This window comes from Azolla caroliniana, unplaced genomic scaffold (genome assembly GCF_043228905.1).
Source record: "Azolla caroliniana isolate FFs.n. ecotype wild unplaced genomic scaffold, voAzoCaro1.0.p SCAF_8, whole genome shotgun sequence".
Classification (NCBI taxonomy): Eukaryota; Viridiplantae; Streptophyta; class Polypodiopsida; order Salviniales; family Salviniaceae; genus Azolla; species Azolla caroliniana.
Genome location: NW_028230443.1, coordinates 9,127,424 through 9,153,475, shown reverse-complemented (window position 1 = coordinate 9,153,475; position 26,052 = coordinate 9,127,424). Strand labels below are relative to the sequence as shown.

General features: G+C 42.5%; 1 protein-coding gene and 1 pseudogene across 1 annotated transcript; both read right to left on the bottom strand.

Annotated features, from left to right (window-relative positions):
• Positions 1-1,220: 1,220 nt before the first annotated feature.
• On the bottom strand, positions 1,221-2,277 carry LOC147860979 (protein POLLENLESS 3-LIKE 2 pseudogene; annotated as a pseudogene).
• Positions 2,278-7,333: 5,056 nt separating this feature from the next.
• Positions 7,334-12,876, bottom strand: LOC147860978 (ribonuclease III domain-containing protein RNC1, chloroplastic-like). The gene is made up of 5 exons (XM_087323528.1): positions 11,665-12,876; positions 9,472-9,676; positions 8,899-9,099; positions 8,317-8,403; positions 7,334-7,837 (listed from the first exon to the last, which is right to left on the bottom strand). The coding sequence occupies exons 1-5, from the start codon at positions 12,858-12,860 to the stop codon at positions 7,523-7,525; spliced, it is 2,004 nt and encodes a 667-aa protein (XP_087179654.1). The 5' UTR covers positions 12,861-12,876; the 3' UTR covers positions 7,334-7,522.
• Positions 12,877-26,052: the final 13,176 nt, after the last annotated feature.

Below are 26,052 nucleotides of genomic sequence, written 5' to 3'. Positions count from 1 at the left end.
TCGATTCAGCAACAAGCCGAAGGAGACTCATTGGAAAGCTGCTCTACGTGTATTAAAGTACATTGTGGGTACTTTAAATTATGGAATCTTCTACAAGCCAACAATTGACCAACTTAGTGGATATTGCGACTCCGATTGGGCTGGAGATAGTGATTCCAGAAAATCAGTTTCTGGATATTGTTTTTCAATAGGATCTGGAGCTGTTTCATGGAGTAGTAAAAAACAACCAACAGTGGCACTATCTTCAACGGAGGCAGAATACAAAGCAGCATGCATAGCGGCATGCGAGGTAGTTTGGCTAAGAAGAATCCTTATGGATGTGGCAGTCCCAATAAGGACGGCAACGGTATTGAGGTGTGACAATCAGAGTTGCATGGCCATTGCCAAGAACCCCGTATTTCATGCACGTACTAAACACATAGAGATTCAGTATCACTATGTGCGGGAGCTAATAAATGATGAGATTGTGGAGCTTGAGTACTGTCCAACATCAGAAAATGCTGCAGATATCTTCACAAAGGCGCTTGGAGCAGAACAGTTGCAACAACACCTTCGACGACTAGGTGTTGGCCCAATTCCAAGTGAACTCAATGGGTTGATCATTGAGGGGGCGTGTTAGATATAATCAATGATCAGCCCCAAGTTGTTAATCTATCCCCATATGTGCTCTTAGAGTGCACATTTTGTGATAGCGCCCCAAATGAGGAGCGGCTAGTGTGCAACTCGACCATATGGGTCGATAAGGTGTTAATCTAGGAAACCGTAGATGCGTAGGACACAATATATTTAGGAAAGAGAGAAATAGATAAAAGGATTGGCTAATCAAGTCAGCTAGAATATTTTGTGGGCAAGTTACGATGTACTTAGTCTTGAAGTATGCGTCATTGACTTCAAGATAAGTATTATCTAGCACTAGCCTGTACCTAGGGAGTTGGGTCATATTAAATGACAAGTCAGTTGACAGAAAAGGAATATCTCCACTACTGTCAACTGACTTGCACATTTATACTAAGACCAAACATAGATTATAAGTCACTTTTCTCACACAGTGGTCAGATTGATCATTAGTCCCCACTAATTTTGTAGTGAGCCGGTCCACATCCTATCTAAGCTCTAAGGTGTGAGCGCATGGGAAAACTACCATTTTGAACTACTCTCATATGTAATAGAAATTCTGTTTTCATATATCCATCTCTGCAGTTGTAACTCTATATACCTATCTACTCGATTCTCAATATTTCTAATACTAAAGCACACAGAAGAAGACACAACCATCTCTCCTCTGCCTCCATGTCCTACAGCATCTGTTGAGCTCGATCAAAGGATTTCAGATGAGAAACGGAGACCCATGGACTATTGCCGCAAGCAGACTTCACGCTCTTGAGCATGGCCTTCGCTTCCTTCCGCCTGCCTTGCTCCATCAGACATATCCCAACGTTGCAGACCTTGTTGTTGTGCTTCTGCCGTTATAAAGCCCAATTGCTGCATGTATGCACATCCGAGATTTCAACAGAGCGATCTGATCATCCAACCGTCCACACCTCTTATACAAGTTCAATAACACATTATCCAGGCTTTCTTGAGCATGGTCTGAGCATCCATGGCGGAGCGACTTGATGGCCTCGATCGCTTCTTCCGGCCTATTCTGCTGCTTCATCTCCATTGCCATATCTTTCAATGCGATGTCCACTCTGTCTCCTGCGTTAATGGTGGCCCAAAACAACGCGATGGCTCTGTTGGGGTCCTTGTCAACGAGCTGGACGTGTTTAGCTTTGACATAAGGAGTGTCTCCAATGGGGGCCTTGTGGATGACATGGAAGGAATTAGAGCAAGCAGAGGTGTGGGGCGCTTCGAGAGCAAGGCTTGAGAGGGGAGCAAGGAGCTGATTTGGAGAGTCGAGGTTGGCCAAGGCCATGGCTCTAGCTCTATAGGCTCTGGTTTTGGGGGATCTGCGAGAACAGGGGAGGCCCATTCGTGGTGGATGCCATGGTGGTGGTGGTGGTGGTGATGGAGGTGTTTAGATATACAGCCCGATGGTAAGGATGGCGATGGCGATGGTGAGAAGCACATCAACAAACAGGGAGCAGAGCAGTAATAGAAATAGGGGAGAAGAAGAAGAAGAAGAAGAAGCTAATCTACTTCTGCAGTTCGCATCCCTATCTTCCCTATGCTTAGAGCTAATCGAGGAAGGGAACTCTTCTCAAACCACTGCTGACATGAAAGTGGTATGTTGTTGCAGTTGCTTCGCTACTTAGATTTGGTTCTTTCCACCGTCATAGATGTAGAAATACAAGTTAGCCATGGCCAAAAGCAACAATGCTCATATGTATCTTCTCCTTCCCCATGAGTGTAGATACCAGTAAATAGTCAAACAAGGTAGATGAGAATTAGGGATAGAGAGAGACACACACATTCACAATGCAGAGAGAGATAGAGAGAGTGAGGGATTAGTGACGAAGAGGGAAAGTGAGGATAGACTTCCGCTCAAGGGAGGTCGGCCGTTCAGGCGTGCCAAAAGTGTTGTCGGGTGAGGGGTGAAGCCTAGAATGGCTCCAGCCCCCTCCCAAGGGGGTTATGTGAGATAGAGAAAGAAGGAGAGTGAAAATAAGAAGTGACATGTGAGGGGAAAAATGTATATCCATTAGATGCCCCATAAGGGGTTTATATAATACATAATGTATCGGTAAATAATGACCGTTACAAGAGAGACAACCGTTACACTCTTGTCACATGCACATAATTGTGCATGTGCTCACACATACTCATCCTCACACACTCATTTACTTTACACATACACATCAACCACATCATTACACATACCCTTATGCCTCCCCATATATTCTTACGGGTAACACTACGGAGTTTGACACCGGGATGAGCTACATCTGACATTCTCACCGGCAATCAACTTCAAATGCATGGTTGACATCGTGGCAATGCCCACTAGGATTGGACAAAAGAAGTACTCGGTGCTAACTCGGGAGGATCTGATGAACCAAGTAGAAGGTCAAGCGTTATGGCAGAAAACATGTTCTGTAGTATGCCAATTTCTCTTGGAAGAAGTGTTTGTAGGTATGGGTGTGTAGGACAAGTGATTGCCGATCGGGGAGAACTTGACTCTGATAAAGCTAAGGAATTCTTTGCCAAACACGGAGTACAGTTGACATTAACCATGACATAGAATCCAAAAGCCAACGGGAAGATCAAGCGAGAACATAGTCCATTTGTGAAAGCATTGGTAAAAGCGTGTGACGGAAGAGTAAATCTTTGGCCGCAGATGCTTCCGTATGCACTATGGGCGGATCCCACAATGAAGTATTCAACAACGGAACTTACCAACTATGCGAGCTAGATGGAAAGGTATTGCGGGTGCCTATAGCAAGGAAACGGGTAAAGATTTTCAAGAAGCGAAGTGACATGAAGCCCTGCGTAACTTTAGACCATGGTTGTTTACGTAGCCATATTTAACGTTTAAATACGTATAATACCTCATAATTTGTATAGTACGTACTATACCTTGATGTTGTTTAGTCAAATATCATGTACATTTGTCCAACACAATATTTAATGTACATTTGAAAAAACAGGTATAATACGTATTTTTATAAAAAAATGTAAGTAAAACCCCAACAAAAGGCAAAAGAAAAAAAAGATTTTAGTGTAAAAGAAGCAAAACGAAGGAAGAAAGAAGAACGGAAGAGAGTACGACAGAGACACGTCCTGACTCTTAGTGTGATAATCATAAAAGATATAAGAAGAAGAAGAAGAAGAAGATAAGAAGAGAGAAAAGATGACAGAAACCTATCCTGAGTGTAATAATCATAGACGATTCCTCAAGCTATGAAGGCATAATCGTAAATAATTACAATTTGAAGTAGAACATTGAGATGCACACTTACACTAATTTATAGAATAAGTGAATGTCGACATCTATATTATAAGTATTTTAGGATGTAAAATGTTCAAATGTCTTATATGCATTTTAGGATGTAGAACTATAATGTACATCACAAAATTGTGTAAACATAGATGCTTTTTACAATATTACAAATATTTTTTACAAAAGTAAATAATTTTCAAATTCTAAAAGTATTTAACGTACTATACGTAAAATAAGTAAAATACGTATTTTATAGGTATTTAACATATTGAAAAACGTATTTAACATATTTTTTAATTGGGAGGTACTAACGCGTATTAATATGTTATATACATATGGTATTCGTACCGTATCTAACGTACGTAAAAACCTTGCTTTAGACAACACCGACACAAAGGAACAAGTGGACATGGATCATAGAGATGTAGGAAGTGAAGAAAGCGGGTTGGAATTAACAATCAATATAGTGGGAGAAACTGAGGGTAGTATGGATGAAGGAGAATAACGAGCATCGATAACTTCAACACATACCGGAGGATGTGCAGGTTCGGAGGGGTGAGTGTCATAGCATACTTCGTACACATCGTGAAAAACGTACGGAGTACCCGAATGAATAGGTATGAAGAAATAGAAGAAAATGATAAACGAAAATATATTAGATGCACTAGGTAATTTTCAAACCCTATACCTCTATATTATCAAGTCCAAAGCTTACCATTGTACTAACTCCTCATAAATAATATAATTATGTATTTTAATATATATGAGAGCTTATCCTCACATCTATATTCTAGGAAAGGTACTCATGGACAACTAGGGTGCATGAATACTATAGTTAGAGAAAGCATGATGCTTGCCATGTGGCAAGCTATACTTAGCCTCTCCCATCACTATATAAGGGTGGGAACAAAATGTAAATGGGGGGTTGAATTCTTGGGGAATTATTAGGTTTCTAAATACTTGTGGAAATCACGAGTTTTCTATCTCTCTCTCTTTGAACAATCTATTCATAATTTTATCTGTCTTAAATTCCTCCTCGTAGTCCAAAACCTCGGTGGTTCCACCCGACTCACGCAACGATCCAGTGTCGTACGACACAACATCGCGAACTCCACGAGGCTCCCTCCTATTTGTGGCACCTTGATCGCTTCCGATTCCGATTCACTTTCCTGTTGGTCACTTTGCATTGCCAACTTCCCCTTCTTCTACATTTTTCCCGCTTGAGCTCGCTTGGCCTGCTTTGATACCAACTGTTATGTCCCAAAAATATGGTTAGATTTATTACATACAAGAACAAATGAATGGAAACCAAACCTGGGACAAAAATGCTCTTATATTATTTATAAGGAGTTCCAATTTTGGGACAAAACCAAAATGTGATCTAGGACAAGTCGGGACAACTCCAATATGATCTACGGAAGAGAGCACCACACACCAACTTGTGCAAATGAGCAAATCCAAGAATGAGGATGACCCTTTCACGCCCTCTCCTTATACAGGGCCATAGATGGCCATTGGGACTAGCCGTTGGGACTCTTGAGTTGGAATAAACCATGGTCACACGCCTCTTGAGACTAGGATTGGGCTCTCTAGTGAGTCCCAATTAGTTTTGGGATTGTGTCCTAGTTGGGACCATTTGAGGACACTACAAAAGGAGTATATCCAATTGAAGCATGTTTAGAGTTGTTATAGATAAACTCTAATAAAGGACGATTTGTTTCTCATTTTGGGGGCTCCTTAACCTAATAGGCTCAAAGCATATCCTTAATAATTTGATTAACTCATTCAATTCGACTATGAAACTAAGGATAATCTGAGGAATGCACTCTCAAAGTAGTTTCTAGCTTTTTAATGACTTGGGTCTAAAAATAGCTAGTACACTTAGAATCTCTATCACTAACTATATCCATTGGTAAACCCTAAAATTGCAATAAGTTGTAAACATTAGTAAGCCAATTCTTGAGTTCTTATTGTGGCTTTAGTTGGTATAAATCTAACTAATTTTGTTTGATGATCGACATAACCAATATTTAGTTGTGATGTCTTTGTGTTCAAGGCAAGCTAATAGTAAAATTCGTAGACATAGTTTCCCATTTATTATTAGGAATATCTAAGGGATTTAAAAGGACGTCAACTTTATGCCACTCAACCTTATTGATCACCTAACATTGTAGACATTTGATTGCATAAATTTGCATGTCCTTATATAATTAAGGCTAGAAAAAAATGATAGAGGTTTAAATGAGTTTTGATATATTCTAGGGTACCCAGCTAAGGATATATCATGACACTCAAAAAGAATTTTCTTCTTTACTTGAGAGAGATTTGGACATAAACCTTCCCATTATGGTAGAGCAAACTGTTAGAAATGTGAAATGTCAATTTTGAGGGCGTGGTGATTTGGCATCCATGATGAAGGGGATAAGTAGTGCCCTTTACATAGCTTAACACCCAAGGCTCCTAGACCACCATGTGTTCCCACATGGTATAGGTCGATATGCATTTGTCCAAGTTTGTAGGATAACCAATTTCCCATTAATATAGCCCAACACCTTAGGCTCCCAAACCACCACATGTTCCCATGTGTCATAGGTCTTGATGGGTTTGTCCCAAGTCCTAGGATATCTTGTTTCCCAATCCTACCCATAGACCATTAAATTCAGCTATAAAATCTCTCCTTAAGGTTACGCCTAAAACTATTAGACATGGATTTGCAACACTTTTGCAATTGTGACGTATGTCATATGATGTAACATTCATAATGTGAGGGAAACAAGGTAGGACTAAGTTTGAGGTGCAAACAAATAATAAAGATGGTAACATATCTTTGACTTTAAGCAAGTAAGGACTTGTATTGCTAATAGGGAAACACAAACAATCTCAGAACCAAAATGTATTGTGGGAATGAGGCAAGGAGCTAAAATGTTTTCTTCACTATATCTAATGTGCACAATACACCTTGGTTATATCTAAAATGATGTGGACTCTCAGTCAACCATTGGTATAATTTGGCAGTGCATTAAAGGAAACTATTGATTCTAAATCACTATAATTGATCCCTCGATATATGGTTTCACAGGTATCTTGTAGTGAGGAACTCCTTCATTTCATTAAACAATGCTTCTAGCCAAGAGAATTTTGAAACCATTGTGTGTTTTCTTCAACAGCAATAAGTTTCATTTGCATAAATCTATACTTATGGCTCCTATATTAATCAGTAAATGTGCATCAATAGAGATGTGGAACGTCTTCAACAAACTTGGCCATCAACTTGACCTGAAAGGATAAGCTTTAAGTCCATGAAGGTTTTTCCATCTAAAAGCTGTTGTATGTGGCATTGCATTAATGTTCATGGCTATATCAACTCAGTAACAAAATCAGTAGAGGGCACCTAGAGACTTAGTTTAGTTCTTTTGCATTGATGGTTGTTTAATCCTCTTGAAGAGCCAATAATTTGAAGGATTAATATGAATGCTATCATTGAGTCACCACCACAAACATACATTTTGTTGGGGTTTATAGGACCTTGTCATGTTGCACCATTGTGAGTTTAACATTTGTGTAAACATTCAATTAAAGAGAGAAATTGAGAAGATGGGGAGCCACTGGCTCAATGGCCATAAAAGTACAGTTTTTGGATGATTAATGATCGTTCTGTAGCCTTTCAAAGTCAAAAAGCTCAAACATTATTCGTCGAACATCAGCTTTTCCATAAACAGTGTAAGCAAGCCCATGCAATGCCAATGAAACAGCAGTCGTCGCCAAATTCTTTAATTTTCTCGCCTTTTCAAAAAGACCCTTTCGTTCCTCCGAGAACAAGATAAATTTTTGAAGGCTCTTCTCCCGGAAGTACCTCCCACAGACTCGGTTAAAGAGAAGCCTCCGATGCTTTTCCTTCAAGAAAAAGCCGGGCGCATCCAGGTGTTTCATGAGCAACTTCTCTGCCATCACAACATCCTGCAATCAAGTCTAAGGTTTATTTTGTTTTTCAATTTTCGTTCTCTTTTCCTTTTTCCTTGCTTTGTCTGTCCCTTTTCCTTATTTTTGTTTTTTCCTTGCAGTTTTTGCTTTTCTTGTTCTTTGCTTTTTCCATGTTTTCCTTTTTCTATCTTTTTCTAGAAATACATTATAGAAAAAACCCTGAAATACTCTTAAGTTTTTGTTTATTTCCCTAGATTTTTCATTAGTACCCCAAAACTGCCTTGGTCTATGCCTGAAAGACGGAAAGAAGAGGATAAAATAATTGACCACATAATTGCTCTTTCAAGGGGAAGGGGGGATAAAAAAGGGCATTCAAGCAGAATTGCGAAAAATGCACGGGCATTTCAAGGAAATAAAGGAGCACCAAAGGGTATTTCGGAGTTTTTTGTTATATGCATCTGTATATCATCTGAAACATAAAGCAAGGGGAAGAAATATTGAATACACATGTATACCTGTATCTTTGATCCCAAGAATTCGAATCTCTCGTTACAAAACCGAGGATGTTGAGATTTGTACATTGAAGGATGAAGAAAACAAAGCTGTTATAAAAACTATCTTCAATCAGAATATATATGACATATTCCTAAACATCACTAACTTGCATTCTGAATTCTTATGTGCTCCTTTCAATTATACAATTCAAATCTGTAATTTATTACAAATTAATACATTTTGGAAATGAGTTATTTGGGGTTCACCAATGAGTTAATTGCTCAAGATGGGGTACACCAAAGGGATTTGGGGCATTTGGTGAAAATAAATAAAAAGTCAGGGGTATTTTGGGGTTTTCCATGCAAACAATAGCATCCCAAGCATCAACTGCATTCTCATGAAAACAGATGGATGACAGTTTTGCAAACACAGTTATAACAATCAGATTATCGTGAACTGATGGTGTGATGACATGTAATAATAATATCCAATTTCTTAAGAACTGGAACCATATAAAAAGCAGCTTTGTAATAATTAGAACATAGGCCCTAAACAAATGAGTTACATGATATGTCTTTAACAATTTTCTGCATATACCATACCTGAAGACCAAGCTCTAATTCTGCATTCCGGGCCATTGTAATGGCAGGGTCCCTATCCAATGCTGGCAAAGGATAACCCATTATTTGTAAAACCTTTGGAAGGCTGTCTATCTCCCAAAGGTTGCCTCTAAACCTATGAATACCAGGTGGAACGCATGCCCTATAAAGCATCGGTTTGGCAAAAAGTTCATCATCTGCTGTCTGTAAAAGTCAAATAAGTAGTTCAGACAGTGAACTCCAGCATTTACACCACCAACAGTAATCTTAACTTCTTCTGTATTTACCAGAATACTTCCATGTCTTCAAAACTTAACAGAACATCTCTTCTTAACATCAAAAACTCACTAACTTGTTGGGTATATAGATTTAGCAGAATACCCCTCAGTTTTCAACACTTACTAGAATACCCAAATGAAATAAAAAAACTGCATTACAGATCAGCATTCTGATGTTTTAAACCTTGGGGTTATTCGGCTCAATTCCCAACAAGTTTGTGGTACTCTGGTGTTTCTCCCCTAAAATTATTGAACCTTCTTTTCCCTCAACATATTAAGACATAAATCAATTTCTTGCCTCCATCTTGCTGAGATCATCCCATTCCACTTGCTTCTCTTCCAATGCGGGGAAAACATAATCCACATCTTCTCGGCCAAGTCTTGGTTTTGGCTGGCAGTCTTTCACATCAGGATCAAATCCACAAACATCAAAAAGGAATCGATAGACTTCACTCATGCCCATACATAGATACAAAGCACCTACAATCGCACAAAATACTCCCCTGAAGAAACAGAGATTTTATATTAGTGAAAGCTATTTAAAAGGAAATTGTTTAAAAGCGGCTTCATATTCCTTTCTTAAGATGAAAGACTATGGGTTAACCAGTCTTTCTGGATTTTTCAGAACTGTGCAAACTAGACATACAAGAACAAAAATGAACATAACACCAAGATTTTGCCAAACCTAAGCTGAATATTTCAGTACCAAAATGGCTTTTTATTGAGGCTATCTTTACTTCTTGAAAATGATTGGAGCTAAGATTCCACTATAAATATTAAGTGCATTTAACTTCAAATAAATGCATTCAGCTCTATCGTCACCAAATCAGACCTAGGTATGACAAACTAGAAAGTAAATTGCCCACAAAGCCGAAGAAGATTCGCATGGAATGCACGGTGCCATTCAAACTAACGGTAGCCTTCACTGTAGTTACATCCCTTATCTTTTTTGAAATCTGAGAAAAACTCTAACTTTGGAAATGTTCTTGCCTTCCATTTTCCTTGACCATGACTTTTGAATGTCCAAGAGTACTCAAGCACAAAGTGCAAACACAAGTTCACGACAGTGACAATCCACTGCTTTCTCTTATTTGATTTGAGTTTTTTCACGAGAAAACTTAACCTTCTTATAAGCTTCATCTGCATCTTAGACATACTTATCTGTCTCAAAATTCATGTGCAAAATGGGTGACACTTTTTCCCCTCCCTCTACTCTCTTATAGGAGCCTTTCCCAATTCAACATCACCCAATTGAGGTAGGCATATTATTATTGTACACATATTCAACCAATGGTTACAACTGTTCCTAAGTTACTTTATGCTCTGAATTGTAGAAAGTTAAACCCAAAGTAATAGAATTGACTCTTCTGACTCAACATCCTCCTGTGGATGGAAGAAGATGAACCTTTATGCAATACTGATGTTTCCAAATAAAGTTCTCTGAGACAGACTTCCTGTCCTTGAGTTTCAGTCGTTGACTATAGACACAGGCATCCCACGGTACTTAAAAAACATTATGCAGAAATATTTAGACAATGAGTTCCAGCTTTATGGGTTCACTTATTGAATCAAATTGTATTAATCCATATCCTACCATTTATGGTTTGTGATCTCATAAGATCAAAATTAGAGTCAATATGTGTAATTTCCTAGAGTCAATATGTATAATGATACGTAATTTCCCAGTAGCATCTTGAGGTGACATCATCATTATCAAGACAAATATAGCATAGAGAGTCTATAATACCATCAAGGGACTAACTATTCCTCAAATATCCTACCATAAAATGGATTCTTGAGAAGTGATGATCAATTAGTGAAACCAAATGAGAGCTAGGGGTCCTATAACCTGTCTCCCACTACAAGTGCAACGCACATTGAAGGTCCAATCTCTTATTCCAAGCTTTTAAAATTACAACAAACCCAGTTGGCACTCATCCAGACACCTGCATATCCAAGCTCTTGATTGGATGTTGCAATTTCTATTAGCTGTTTTGCAAAGACATTTACTTTCCCTTGGTATAGTTTAAGATGCTATACTTACAATCTGTAAAATGATTATTTGCACTGAGGTAATCATCATTTGGATGAATTTGAATCAATCCTTGTTTGTTAACATTGCATTTTGTTAGCAATTGTTTTCAACCCTTGAGTTTTGAAAAATGAATTTGTAAAGCCATTTGTTTGTAATAGGGGCAATAGCTAAAGGTCTAATGATCTCAAAGTCAAAAAATGAATACTTTTAATAATGAACTTGACATTTGACTCAGCTCTTAGCTTCCAGTCCTCAACCATGACATGTGTACATTTTATTTGTGGTTATACTTTATAATGGACATATGATCAAGGCAATGCTTTCTAGTGTGTTTTTTAGAACATAATATCCTGTTACTCTCATTGCCAATCAGTTATATCTATGGTATAGATGTCTCACCATTAACATACCTTCCTTTCTATATCTACAAAACAATTCATAAATGGAAATCTTCACCTTATAGTCTGAAGTCGAGCATCAGTTCTGACTGCATTCATACCATCAGGATAGATAGCACCATCAAGAGATGCTATCTCTATCCATCGAGGAAACGCTCTCTTATTGATGAGCCCAGAAATTCTCTCTCTCAAGCAAGCTGGAGTTTCTCGAGGGTACCTCATAAGCAAAAATTCAGCAAGGGCAAGCTCCAGGACATACTCTCCCAGGAAAGTGAGCCGAGAATGCCCAGTTTTTATTGATTTAATATGACCCCTCGCACTTTCTGGGTGTTGAAAAGCGAGGAAAAGCAGGGTATCCCGATGAAAAAGTGGGCTATCAGGCGAGATTTCGGTGTTCGTCCGAGAATAAGAATGATCCTTTCGCATGGAACTGACAGTTTTTTCAATGTCATCGGGATGACCCCCTTCTATAGGGTATCCAAAGGGATTTTTGGTCTCATTGGAATGAGCATTTTCGAGGGTGTATCCAAGGGAATCTTTGGCATTGCCTGAAAGGTCCTCTTCTTCATGAGGGTATCCAAGGGTATCTTCATCCTCATTGGAATGACCATCACCTTCAAGAGGGTATCCGCTGAGGGAATCTTTGATGGTATCAAATGTACGACTCTCTTCACCGAGAGGGTACCCGAGGGCTTCTTTGATCTCAGGGAAATGATGATCCATCCATTCTTCATCTTCGGCTCGCAGAGAAGCAAAAGGGAGGCATGAACTAAGCAAAGGTAAGGTCTTTAGTGAAAGCTGAGGGCTTCTTAAGAACTTGTTGGCCAGTCGAATATCATCCAGAGGGGGTTTAAGAATCGCATCTCGAACACCCAGAAGCTTATGTCGAGGAGGAGGCGGCCGCCCATCTCTACTCATGATTCTATTACCTTTCCTAGGTCTAACTTTAGTATTGCCTACATTTGGGGTCCTTGTCTGTTGTTTCTTGTATGAAGATGGTGCTGAGACAGCCGACCTTGATGCCTCCGCCATAGCTGTAAAGAGGCACTGCTTGTGGGCTTTCTTGTTCTTCTTCTCATTGCAAGATATGGAGGGAAAGTGTAGTAAAGATGGGAACAGGGCTTCTGATGAAGACAGAGATTTGTGTGTTGCAAAGAAGCCATAGCTTAACTTGTTGATGTTGTTGCTGTTAGTGGTGGTGGTACATCCACAGAAGGCCATGTCTGCCATGGCTATGGCTATGGACATGGACATGGATGGAGTAGATACAAAAGACTATGCAGATAATACTTCTGCCATCATATATGTATGTATGTACATACATATTATGTGTATATGCATATGGAGGAAAGAAAGCCCATTAGAGAACACAAATGAGCATTAATTACACAGATTTACCGGAGTAGCCCTCTCTCTTCATGGTTTAATGGAATTCTGTGAAGCTATATAAGTCACGATAGTGTGGGAGGTGCTCTCGAATGTATTATTATGTGACCAATAATATGACAGGCACGAGCAAAGGCAGACAGAGTTAGGCATTGTTCATGTTGTACGCTTAGAGTTGGTTCATGATCCTCAATGCTCAACATTATTCGCCCATACCATTGTAGTTGAGAGAGTATACTGCACATTGTGACTCCTATAGTAGATATATGTGTAGGGATATGTTCGGGTTTATACTCACTTGAGGGAAAATATGCATAGTCAATTTGATAAGTCTTGACCAATATGACCGACACTAGCAAAGGCTAAGTCAAGCATTGTTCATGCCATACGCTCAAAGTTGGTTCGTGATCCTCAATGCCCAAGATTATTTTCTCATATCCATTGTGGTCAAGTGTAGAGTGCATTGTGTGACTCCTATAGTAGATATATGTGTAGGAATATGTTGTTGAGAGACAAGCTCAACATGAGTCGGATCGGCTAAAGGCCGGTAGGCCGGTCAGTTAAAGAAACCGACAACCGAAGCAATTGAGGGAAGTCGGTTGAATAAGCCGATAGCTAGGGCAGCCTAAGATAAGGCTGATAGGCCGTTGGAGCCTATATTCCTAGTCTTAGTATTAGGAATATTTTATGGAGTTAGTGTCGTAGGCTCTTTATGAGCATTCAAGTACTGATGGTACTCGTGTCAACACGTTGTCAAAGCTTGTATAAAAGTGCTCATAAAGCACACTTGTGTATACAGAGCGTATTATTTTTTTGAATCTAAGTTAATCTTCTACTCTCTCTCTCTCTCTCTCTCTCTCTCTCTCTCTCTCTCTCTCTCCCCCGCTCCCGCTTACTATATTTTTGCTTTTCTCTGTGTTTCACCTAACTGTGGTTGAGCTGATTGTGTTGTTCATAGGCTTCCACATACGAAACTCATTACATGGTATCACAGCGGGAGGGTTGAATATCCTCTATTGCCGACAAGTGATTTCAACACAAACAAGCCTTTGATCTCCAGACAAAGATTCACAGGAACATGGATAGAGGAAGGAATGGGTAGCTCGCTACCGTGAGAAATGCTAGACAGGTGTAACTATGTGTCTTGGTCATATAAGATGCATCAATACTTGCTTGGCCACGACTACTAGAGCTACGTGAAAGGAGTAAACTAGGTACCACTAGCGCCGATGCACAGAGACTTCCCAGCTTGGGAGCAAGCAGCAAGCGAGTCTTGTATTGCTCGAGTACATAAGGGATGCAAAGTTATCAAAGGATGCCTAGGGGAACCTGAAGAGGGTCTTTGCCGCCAACACCACAACCTGTAAGTTGCAACTCAAACAAGAGCTCAACAATGTCCGACAATGAGGTATGTCGGTAACTAACTACACCACAAGGATCAAGGAGATATGTGATTCACTCGGCTCCATCAACGTGCTAGTGGGCGAAGACGAGATGGTGCAAATTTGTCGAGGCGGTCTAGCTCAAAAGTATGGGCCAATTTGGACGACTGTCCGCACAAGGGAGAAACCGTCGTCATTTTTCGACTTGCAGTTGATGTTCCTGGCAGAGGAGAACCACACATGTGCGTTGAAGAGCACACACACAGACAAAAAAAATTTGTACACGAAGGTAGAGAGGCCCCGTGGTCGTGGTGGACGCGGTGGATCGGCACACAATGGTAGCGACTGACAAGAGCAGAACCATAGGCACAAGGGAGGTGCCGACAATTGTAGACCCTCCACAAGTAGGGGGAGTCAGGGTGGTGCTGGAAGCTAGCAAAATAAATTCACTGATTGTTGGTATTGTGGTCGAAAGGGCCACAAGGAGAGTGAGTGCTAGAAGAAACAGGCAAATTCAAACAAAGTCGGATCAAATAGAGTCGACTTTGAGAGACGACAGAGATTGCACTACGCTAAAGGCTCGGGGGGAGCCGGAACGGGCCCTGCATTTGTCATGAAGCACAAAGCCAACTCGATGAAGATGAGCACCTCAAAGCCGAATGAGGTGTGGTATGTGGATTCCAGAGTTTCCAACCACATGACGAACCATGAAGAATGCTTCTCTTATTTAGAGAAGCCGGAGTAACTAGGGGTCGTTGAAACCGGGGGCGACAACCCTCATCCCATCGAACATATCGGAGATGTCCCTCTGAGCCATGTCGGTCAAAGAGGAATCATGAGAAATGGTTTGCATGTGCTGACAATCACCAATAACTTGGTGTTGGTCAGACAAATTGTGGACCATGGCATGCAAGTTCAATTTACTCACTTCGGGTGCTTCATAGAGGAAGAAGGTCGGATTATTGCGTAACAGTGCCGAGAAGGGAGGATGTTCATCCTCGAGACAAACAACATAGGCACCGATATGTTCGCCAAAGGGCAAAAGATCGAGTTGGATATCGAACTATGGCACAAACGATTCGTCCACGTCAACTTCCCATTGCTTCAAGAGATGCAGACGAAAAACATCGTTTTCGGCTTGCCGAAACTCAGTGGCCGAAGGGACCAGGTCTATGAAGCCTATCAGTTAGGGAAGCATCACCGACTTCATTCCCCAATGAAGAAATCGGAGTCGTAACTAGCTCGATTTAATACATTTGTTGAGAGACAAAGCTCAACATCGGCCGGATTGGCTGAAGAAGCCGAGGACCGGATCGGTTGGGACCGATCGGTTAGGCCGTTAGGAAAGATATTCCGTGAGGAATATATTTGGGAATTAGTGTAAGAGCTCTTAATGAGCATTGAAGTACTGTCAGTACTTCGGTCAGTCCTCCTAGGACTTATACAAAGTGTTCATTGAACACATATATGTTGGTTGTTGTTTTTTTAGGAAAAAATATACACACATTCTTTTTGGTGTCTTCTCTCTCACTCTCTCGGTCTCTCCTGCGTATACTATGTAAGCTCAAGCTCTCCATTAAACCTGAGTGTTCTTCCTTCTGTTCTGTCTTTATACTTGCTTCCGCACGCTACTTTCTACATGGTATCAGAGCATGAGGATTGAGAACCTCTCTGCAGCCGACACAGCTTGACGAAGAAGAACGATGGATAGAGGCATGGCGAGCTCGCTTCCAACAGAGAAGCTCGACAGAACCAACTACGCGTCTTGGTCCTACAAGATGCACCAGTACCTGCTCGGGCACGGCTACTGGAGTTATGTCGAAGGAGCTAATGACGTGGCACCCGAATCGACACACAGAGACTTCCCATCATGGGAGCAATCGGCGAGCAGGGTATTATACTGCTTCGCGTCGTGTGTGGGCGAACAACTATTGAGCTATGTTCGGGATGCAAAGACGTTGAAAGGTGCGTGGGAAAATCTGAAGAAGATTTTCGCCGCGAGCACCACAGCTAAGAAGCTTCAGCTCTGACAGGAGTTGAGCAACCTACGACAACGCGACTTGTCGGTGGCAGACTATACCTCGAAGATCAAGGATATCTGCGACTCCTTCGCCTCCATAGAGGTGAACATCGAGGAGAGCGAGATGGTCCAGATCTGTCTTAGAGGTTTGGCGTCGAAGTTCGGAGCGTTCCGAACGGCTGTGTGTACCCGGGAGAATACGCCGTCCTTTTTTGACTTACAGTCAATGCTCTTGGTAGAGGAGAACCACGTGGGTGCGTCTACAAGCACGCACACCGACAGCAGAATGTTGTACACGGAGGGAGATAGGCCTCGTGGAGTGGAGGACGAGGTGAGTCGGCGCGCAATGGAGGCGGCCGACGAGATCAAGGAAGAAGGCACCAAACTGATGCCGACAGCAACTCCGGACCCTCCGGAAACAGGGGGAGTCGAAGCGATGAGAACCGGCAAAGGAAGGCCATCGCGGAGTGCTGGTACTGTGGCAAGAAAGGCCACAGGGAAAATGAGTGCTAGAAGAAGCGCGCCGATTCGGAGAGAACCGGTTCCGGAAACGGCTCCAGACATACCGACAAGGGAGATCGGCAACGATCGCACTACGCCGAAGACTCCGGGAGAGCCGGAGAAGGGTCTGCCTTCGTGACGAGACACGAAGCAAACTCAATGAAACAGAGCACCCCGAGATCGGACGAGGTGTGGTACGTAGACTCCGGCGCGTCAAACCACATGACGAGCCATAAGGAGTGGTTCTCGTACCTTGAAAAACCGATACAACCTGGAGTAGTCACAACAGGAGACGACACTCCGCATCCGATCGCGAATGTCAGAGAAGTTCCCCTTAGCCATGTCGGGCAGAAAGGGAAACTCATGAACGTGTTGCACGTCCCGACAATCACGAAAAACTTGGTCTCGGTCGGATAGATCGTCGACCAAGGGATGGAGGTTCGGTTTACACACCTCGGGTGCTTCATTGAGGAAGAAGGCCGTGTGATTGCGCAAGGGTGCAGAGACGGGAGGATGTTCATCCTCGACTCCACTGACGGCGGCACCGCAATGTTCGCGAAGGGACAAAAAACCGAGTCGGACATCGACTTGTGGCACAAGCGGATAGGCCACGTCAACCACCAACGGCTTCAAGATCTGCAATCGAAACAGGTAGTATTCGGATTGCCCAAATTTAGTGGCCGAAAGGCACAAATTTGTGAAGCCTGCCAGCTCGGGAAGCAACACCGACTTCCTTTCCCAAACGAACGAAACCGGAGCCGAAACAAGCTCGACCTTATACACTCCGATGTATGGGGGCCGGCACAAAATGTTAGTCTTGGCGGGAACCGATATTTCGTCTCCTTCATCGACAACCACACACGGCACACGTGGATCTACCTCATTGAGAGGAAGAGCGAAGTCTTCGACTGTTTCCGGGACCTCAAAGGGTTCGTGGAAACGGAAACGGGAAGAAAGATCAAGTGTCTGCGGTCGGATGGTGGGAAAGAGTACTTTTCCGGTCAATTCAACGGTTACCTACAACAAATGGGAATTCGCCGCGAATTCAGTTGTAGATACACGCCGGAGCAGAACGGCGTGGCCGAGAGAAAGAATCGGTCAGTTGTGGAAGCGGCACGGGCAATGCTGGAGGAGAAGAGCTTGCCCAAGTTCTACTGGGCCGAGGGCGGTAAGGACCGCGGTATACATCCAGAACCGGATCAAAGACAAGGTGTCGGCGCACGAGCTATACTTCGGAACGAAGCCGAACTTACGACACTTGAGGGTGTTCGGTAGCATTGCGTATGTGCATATACCGAAGGAGAAAAGGAGGAAGCTGGACGCAAAGGCCGAGAAATGCATCTTGGTCGGTTACTCGGATGAGCAGAAGGGTTATAAGTGCTATAACCCTCGCACCAAACAAGCGTGTGTCAGCCGCGACGTTGTGTTTGACGAGTCCGCGTCCTGGTACCTGCCCCCGACTACGAACCCGGACTCCAATCCGAGCTCTGACGATGAGGTCAGCGAGGCCGAGATGCCTCCGGATGAGCCCGAAATGGAGACCCGCGAAGAGAGTCTGATTTCACTCCGGTTAAGTGGACCGATTGGACGGCTGAGCCGGTACGACCAATCCGATAAAGAGTCGGCGAATAGTGGAGACTCGGTTGTGCATTCCCCGCGCAGGAAGCCGAGGAGACGGCTTACACGCAAAGAGAAAGGGAAGAAGAAGGTGTCGGATTCCTGCACGGATAGGAACAAGTCAGACCGACGCGAGTCCGACTCTGAGGGAACCGGTGACAGGTCTTTAAAAGTGAAGTCTGCGTCGATCGAGAAGGCCTCGACATCGGCTAATGCGAGATTACGCCGATCTACCCGCCAGAAGAATCCTGTTTTGCGGTTCGGATACAACAAGTACATGGCGCATCATTATGCGTACATGACCCGTGTAGTGGAAGTGCGTGAGCCGGAGAGCTACGCAGAAGCGGCTAAAGACGCGAATTGGCATGCCGCGATGGAGGAAGAGATGCACGCATTGGCGGAGAACGAGACCTGGGACATGGTTCACGCACCAAGAGGGGTAAAACCGATCGAGTGTAGGTGGGTGTACAAAGTCAAGTACAACACCGATGGCTTGGTCAACCGGTACATGGCTCGGCTACTGGCAAAGGGCTATGCGCAGAAGCACGACATCGACTACGATGAGACATTTGCGCCGGTCGCGAAAATGACGACCATCCGTGTTTTGCTCGCAGTAGCCGCGGCCAAGGGGCGGCACCTACATCAAATGGATGTAAAGAATGCGTTCCTGCAAGGTGACCTTGAGGAACAAGTGTACATGGTACAGCCCCCTGGATTTCCCTCCGGAACAAACTCCTCGGCAGTATGCCGACTGAAGAAGTCCCTTTACGGACTGAAGCAAGCCCCGCGTGCCTGGAACGCGAAGATCACGCAACAACTGCGTCGGATGGGCTTCGTCACGTCAAAATCGGACTCTTCCCTGTTCATCTAGAAAGGTCGACTTGGACCGGTTATTATTCTACTATATGTCGATGACTTGGTCATCACCGGCGCCGACCTAGGCGAAATCGACCGCGTGAAGCTCCAGCTTGCGGCATCGTTCGACATGAAGGATCTGGGGGACCTTCATTACTTCCTCAGGATCGAAGTGATCCATACCCCCGAAGGCATATTGATCAGCCAACGTCATTACGTGTTGGGTATGCTCTTCAAACTCGGGATGGCCGACTGTAAGTCTGTCTCAACTCCTCTGGACAGAACCATCAAGCTTCATCCCGATACGGGAGAGGTATGCGACCCGACGAGGTTCCGACAAATTGTCGGAAGCCTCATATACTTGACCATCACCCGACCCGACCTCAGTTATCCGGTCGGGGTGATCAGTCAGTTCATGGCGCGACCTACCGAGGAGCACCTTCAGTGTGCGCAACGGGTACTGCGGTACGTAAGTGGCACTAAGGACCGAGGACTGCTATATCGGACCAGTGCAGTCGCGCAGTTAGTCGGCTACACCGATGCTGATTGGGCTGGAAACGCCGCTGATCGCCGATCCACGTCCGGATACGCATTCTCCCTCGGGAGTGCCGCGATCGCGTGGAGCAGTAAGAAGCAGCCGACATTTGCACTGTCGAGCACCGAAGCTGAGTACCGAGGAGCGGTTGTCGCGACATGCGAAGCCATATGGTTGAAGCGGCTACTTAAGGACCTGCAAGCGGAGGTGTCAGATCCGACGACGATCTACTGTGACAACCTCAGCAGCATCCAGCTTGCGAAGAACCCCGTTTTCCACGCACGGACCAAGCACATTGAGGTGCACTACCATTTCGTCCGTGAGCGTGTCCTTTCTGGTGAAGTCGAACTTCAGTACGTGCCGACGGATCAGCAGACTGCCGACATCTTCACAAAGCCTCTTGGTCTGGACAAGTTGCGGCAATTCTCAGGTGCGCTCGGATTGTGTCACCTCGATGTGCCGAACTTGAGGGGGAGAACAGTCCCGAACGACCAAGCAAGGCAGCAAAAAAGGAGCGGAGACCGCGACACCGAGTCGGTTGTCCGCAACACCGAGCCGATTGACGAGTTCGACTTCGGATCAGCTGAAGAAGCCGAGGGCGGACCCGCGGAAAAGTCCGGAATCAAAGCGCGCGGAGTCGAACAGGTCGAGGAGCGCGAGCGAGGCGTGAAGCCAGGAGGAACCGGAGCTGTGAAGATCCCGAAGAGCCTCAAGTTGAGCTTGAGGGGGAGTGTTGAGAGACAAGCTCAACATCGGCCGGATCGGCTGAAGCAGCCGAGGACCGGATCGGTTGGGACCGATTGGTTAGGCCATTAGGAAAGATATTCCGTGAGGAATATATTTGGGAATTAGTGTAAGAGCTCTTAATGAGCATTGAAGTACTGTCAGTACTTCGGTCAGTCCTCCTAGGACTTGTACAAAGTGTTCATTGAACACATATATGTTGGTTGTTGTTTTTTTAGGTAAAAATATACACACATTCTTTTTGGTGTCTTCTCTCTCACTCTCTCGGTCTCTCCTGCGTATACTGTGTAAGCTCAAGCTCTCCATTAAACCTGAGTGTTCTTCCTTCTGTTCTGTCTTTATACTTGCTTCCGCACGCTACTTTCTACAACATTCAAATGTGTGGGGGTTGGCACAGAACGTGAGTATCGGTGGGAGTTGTTACTTCGTAACCTTCATCGATAACTACACTCGGCACACCGGGCATGCTTGATCGAGAAAGAAAGCAAAGTCTTCTCCTGTTTCTTGAAGGTGAAGAGCATTGCCGAACGGAAGACAGGCTGAAAGATCAAGTGTCTCAGGACCGATGGCAGAAAACAATATTTTTCCGACCAATTCTCAAGCTTATCTGCAGAAGGAGGGAATCTGATGCGAGTTCTCTTGCAAATATACACCGGAGCAGATCGGTGTGGCCAAGTGGAAGAATCGGACGATAGAGGAAGTGACATAGACAATGCTTGAGGAGAAGCATATGTCAAAGTTCTACTGGGTTGAAGCAGTCAGAATGGTAGTATACCTTCAGAATCAGACATCTGCAGTTGGAGGAACACGAGTTGTACTTTAGGAAGAAGCCAAACTTGGCACACTTGAGGATGTTTGACATCATCGCATATGTGCATGTGTCGAAAGAGAAGAGGAGGAAGTTGGACGCGAAGGTCGAGGAGTGCATTGGCACTCTTGAGGAGAGTCTGATCTCATTCCGGCTAAGTGGGCCGAATGAGAGACTGAGTTGGAATGACCACTCGGATAATGAGCTGGTGACTAGTGGAGACTCGGCCATGCAATCCCCATCCCAGAAGCTGAGGAGATAGTTTACGCGCAAGGAAAAGGGAAAGAAGAAGATCCCGAGATACATCACTAATACAGGCTCCTCGGACAAAAGCGATTCTGACGGAGCCATCCACAGTGATGAAAGTCCTTAGGAATTGAGGACAGATTCAGCCAAAAGGGCCTTGAAGACGGCCAACGAGAGGTTGCGCCGATCATCTCGCCAAAAGAACGTTGTCATCAGGTACGAGTATAATGAGTACATGGCACATCATTATGCATGCATGCCCAAAGTGGCGGAGACACGCGAGCCGAAGAGCTACGCGGAGGTGGTAGATGACACCAAGTGGAGAGCGGCCATGGAGGAAGAGATGCACGCTCTAGCCGACAACGAGACTTGGGACTTGGTTGACCTCCCCAAAGAAGTTAAGCCGATTAGATCCAAGTGGGTGTATAAGGTAAAATACAACACTAACGACTCGATCAACAAGTACAAGGCCAGACCGGTAGCCAAGGGCTACGGGCAAACACACGGCATTGACTATGATGAGACCTTCACACTAGTGGCAAAGATGACTATGATGCGTGTGCTGCTAGCCGTTGCGGCAACAAAAGGGTAGCATTTACATAAGATGGATGTAAAGAACGCGTTCCTACAAGGTGATCTTAAGGAAAAGGCGAATTGAACACATCGGTAGTTTGCCGACTGAAGAAGTCCCTTTACAGACTCAAGCCAACCCCCGAGCTTGGAATGCCAAAATTATGCACCGTTTGCGTAAGATGGGGTTTGCACTGTCCAAATCGGATTCTTCATTGTTCATCCGACAAGGTTGGCGTGGGCCGGTTAGCATTTTGCTATATGTTGAGGATTTAGTCATTGCTAGCACCGACCTTGAAGAAATTGGTCGCATGAAATCTTTGCTAGCAACATCGTTTGAGATGAAGGATCTAGTGGACCTTCACTACTTTCTCGGGATCGAAGTGATTCGCATCCCCGAAGGCATATTGATCAGCCAACGTCATTATGTGTTGAATATGCTCTTCAAAATCGGCATGATGGATTGTAAATCCATCTCGACTCCTCCTGACCGGAATGTCAAGCTTTGCCATGGATCCGGAATGACATGTGACACAAAACAATTCTACAGATTGTTGGAAGCCTCATCTACCTGACCATCACCCGACCAAACCTCAGTTATCCAATTGGCCTAATCAGTCAATTTATGTCGCAGCCAACGGCTGATCACCTTCCCTGCACGCATCAAATCATGCGATATGTGAGCGGCACGAACGATCGTGGGTTGATGTATCAGGTAGGTGTAGTCGAACAGTTGTTTGGCTACATGGATGTGGATTGGGCTAGAAGCATATGCGATCATCGTTCGACATTAGGCTATGCTTTCTCGTTGGGAAGTGCATCGGTCACCTGGTGTAGCCAAAAGCAGTCGGCAGTGGCACTGTCGAGCACTGAGGCGGAATACAAAGGAGAAATTGTGACTAAGCATCCAGTTAGCTAAGACCCCATCTTCCACACTCGGACCAAGCATATAGAAGTGCATTACCATTTCGTGTGCGAGTGTGTTCTCTTTGGTGAAGTGGAACTGCAGTATGTGTCATGGACATAATAGTCATGGTATGATTTGAACTATTGACCTCTTGTATTATAATCAATTGTTATGGTTTAACCAACACATCCAATATATGGTCATGTTACCTTAGTAGATTATTAGAGCTTATCTATTCCACGTCTTAGGAGATTTTATAAGCTTCTAGAAAGCCCCAGAAGCTCTAAGAACATTCCAAAAGCTTGTGCATGTAAATGAGTCTCCGCATGGAACTACATTTAGAGACCACAAACATGTACAAATACAGGGGTTCACCTTGACCCTAGTCAGGGTGAACAACGCCAATTACGGAATCCAATATTCTACTTGTTTATCTCTTGCTTCCTTGCTTTTCTCTCTCTCCTCTCTCCATCTCTCCCTCTATCTCTTAGTATCTTACCTTTCATCTAGCTCTGTTTTGCTCTACTCTAACTGTCCGTGACAATATGTTCCTACTGATTGGCAGGTGGCCGACATCTTCACCAAAATCCTCAGCTTGGACAAGTTGCGGAAACTTTCGAGTATGCTTGGCCTACAACACCTCGACATGCCGAACTTGAGGGGGAGAGATATCGGAAGAGATGGAGCCCGAAAAACCGAATCAGATGAAGAGTTCGAGTTCGGGATGGCTGAAGAAGTCAAGGACTTGGACGGATGCAGGGGGAGTGACCAAAACCCGAAGCCAGCGCCAACCGAACAAGGGGGAGACCGAGCCTAAGAATGCAAGGCAGGAGGTAGAGCCAAGAAGGGTAGAGCTGACCTGAAGATAAAGGCCAGGACTAGGACATGGTCGAATGTGGTCAAGGGCTTGAAGGACGATGAATTGGAGACAACTAATTTGAACACGAGCGGGAACAAATCAAAGACAACCAATTCGGCCGAGAAGGCGATTCAGATGAGGCGAATTGTATAAAGTCCAAGTAGATGAGAGGCCAACTAAAGACCCGGGGACTTCACTATCAAAACTTGTATGATAGCATGTGGGTTCATCAAAAGGGGTTTTAATTAATCAGTGAGATACAGAATATATATACATAAGGGTATTAATAAAGATTTGAAAATATTTTTACATAAGGGTATTATCAATTATGCTGGAAAAAAAATTACATAAGCCCATGAAATATTAGATATTTCAATGAGATAGTAAAGAATATATTATGCAAACAATACTCAAATTTGAAGTGGCATACATACATACATACATATACATGCATGCATCCATATATACCTACATTCAAACATTACATCCATGAATATGTATATACATACATACATTACACCCATTTATACATGCATGCTGACTAAAGATAAATATATATTACCATATGTAAATATGTACATACATACACATACATGCATTACATACTACATACATATTAAAATTGGCCATATATATTGACATACATATATAGATAATACATACATAAAAATTACATATTACATTTATACATACACTTCCTTACAAACATATTTTATATATTACATATGTACAAATATATATTACCATATGTAAATATGTACATACACATACATGCATGCATTACATACTACATACATATTAGAATTGGCCATATATATTGACATACATACATAAAAATTACATATTACATTTATACATACACTTCCTTACAAACATATTTTATATATTACATATGTACAAATATATATTACCATATGTAAATATGTACATACACATACATGCATGCATTACATACTACATACATATTAGAATTGGCCATATATATTGACATACATACATAAAAATTACATATTACATTTATACATACACTTCCTTACAAACATATTTTATATATTACATATTACACACATTTATTATTATACACACAATTATATACAAATGCAAATATACAAACCAAACACACAAAAAATAAAATTCATATTATATATAATAATATATGTATATATATATATTATATACACATACACACATTCCATACATACAATACAATACAATAGTACATACATACACACATAAACATAACACACATCACACATGCATATATACCTACAAGCTACATTCATATATCACACATCACACATCCATGAATATGTATATACATACATTACACTCATTTATACATACATATTAACTAAACATAAATATATGTACAAATATATATTACCATATGTAAATATGTACATAATACATACAATAAAATTACATATTACATAAATATATACATACACAAATGCATATATACATACAAAACACACAAAAATAAATTACATATTATATATATGTATGTATACACATACACATACATATTAACACCTAAAGGCTAAGATTACATACTATATATATACAAATCTTCATACTTACAAACAAGTTACATATATTACATATATATACACGTGCACACACATAAATAAATTAGATATTACATAGCATATATTACACAATATTCAAATTTAGACATACATAAATTACATATATACATATATAGATACATAGATAGATATACATATTACATATGTACATACATATTCCACATATCACCATATATATATATATATATATGTATAGATTATACTGGACCATACAAACCACAATACTTATATATATACATACTACACACACACACACACATTAGATATATGTATACTTACACACACATTAGATATCTATATGTATACTTACACATAAATAAATTAGATATTACATAGCACATAATCCATACCTATTACACAATATACAAATTTACACATGCATAAATTACATATATACATGCATAGATATATTACATATGTACATACA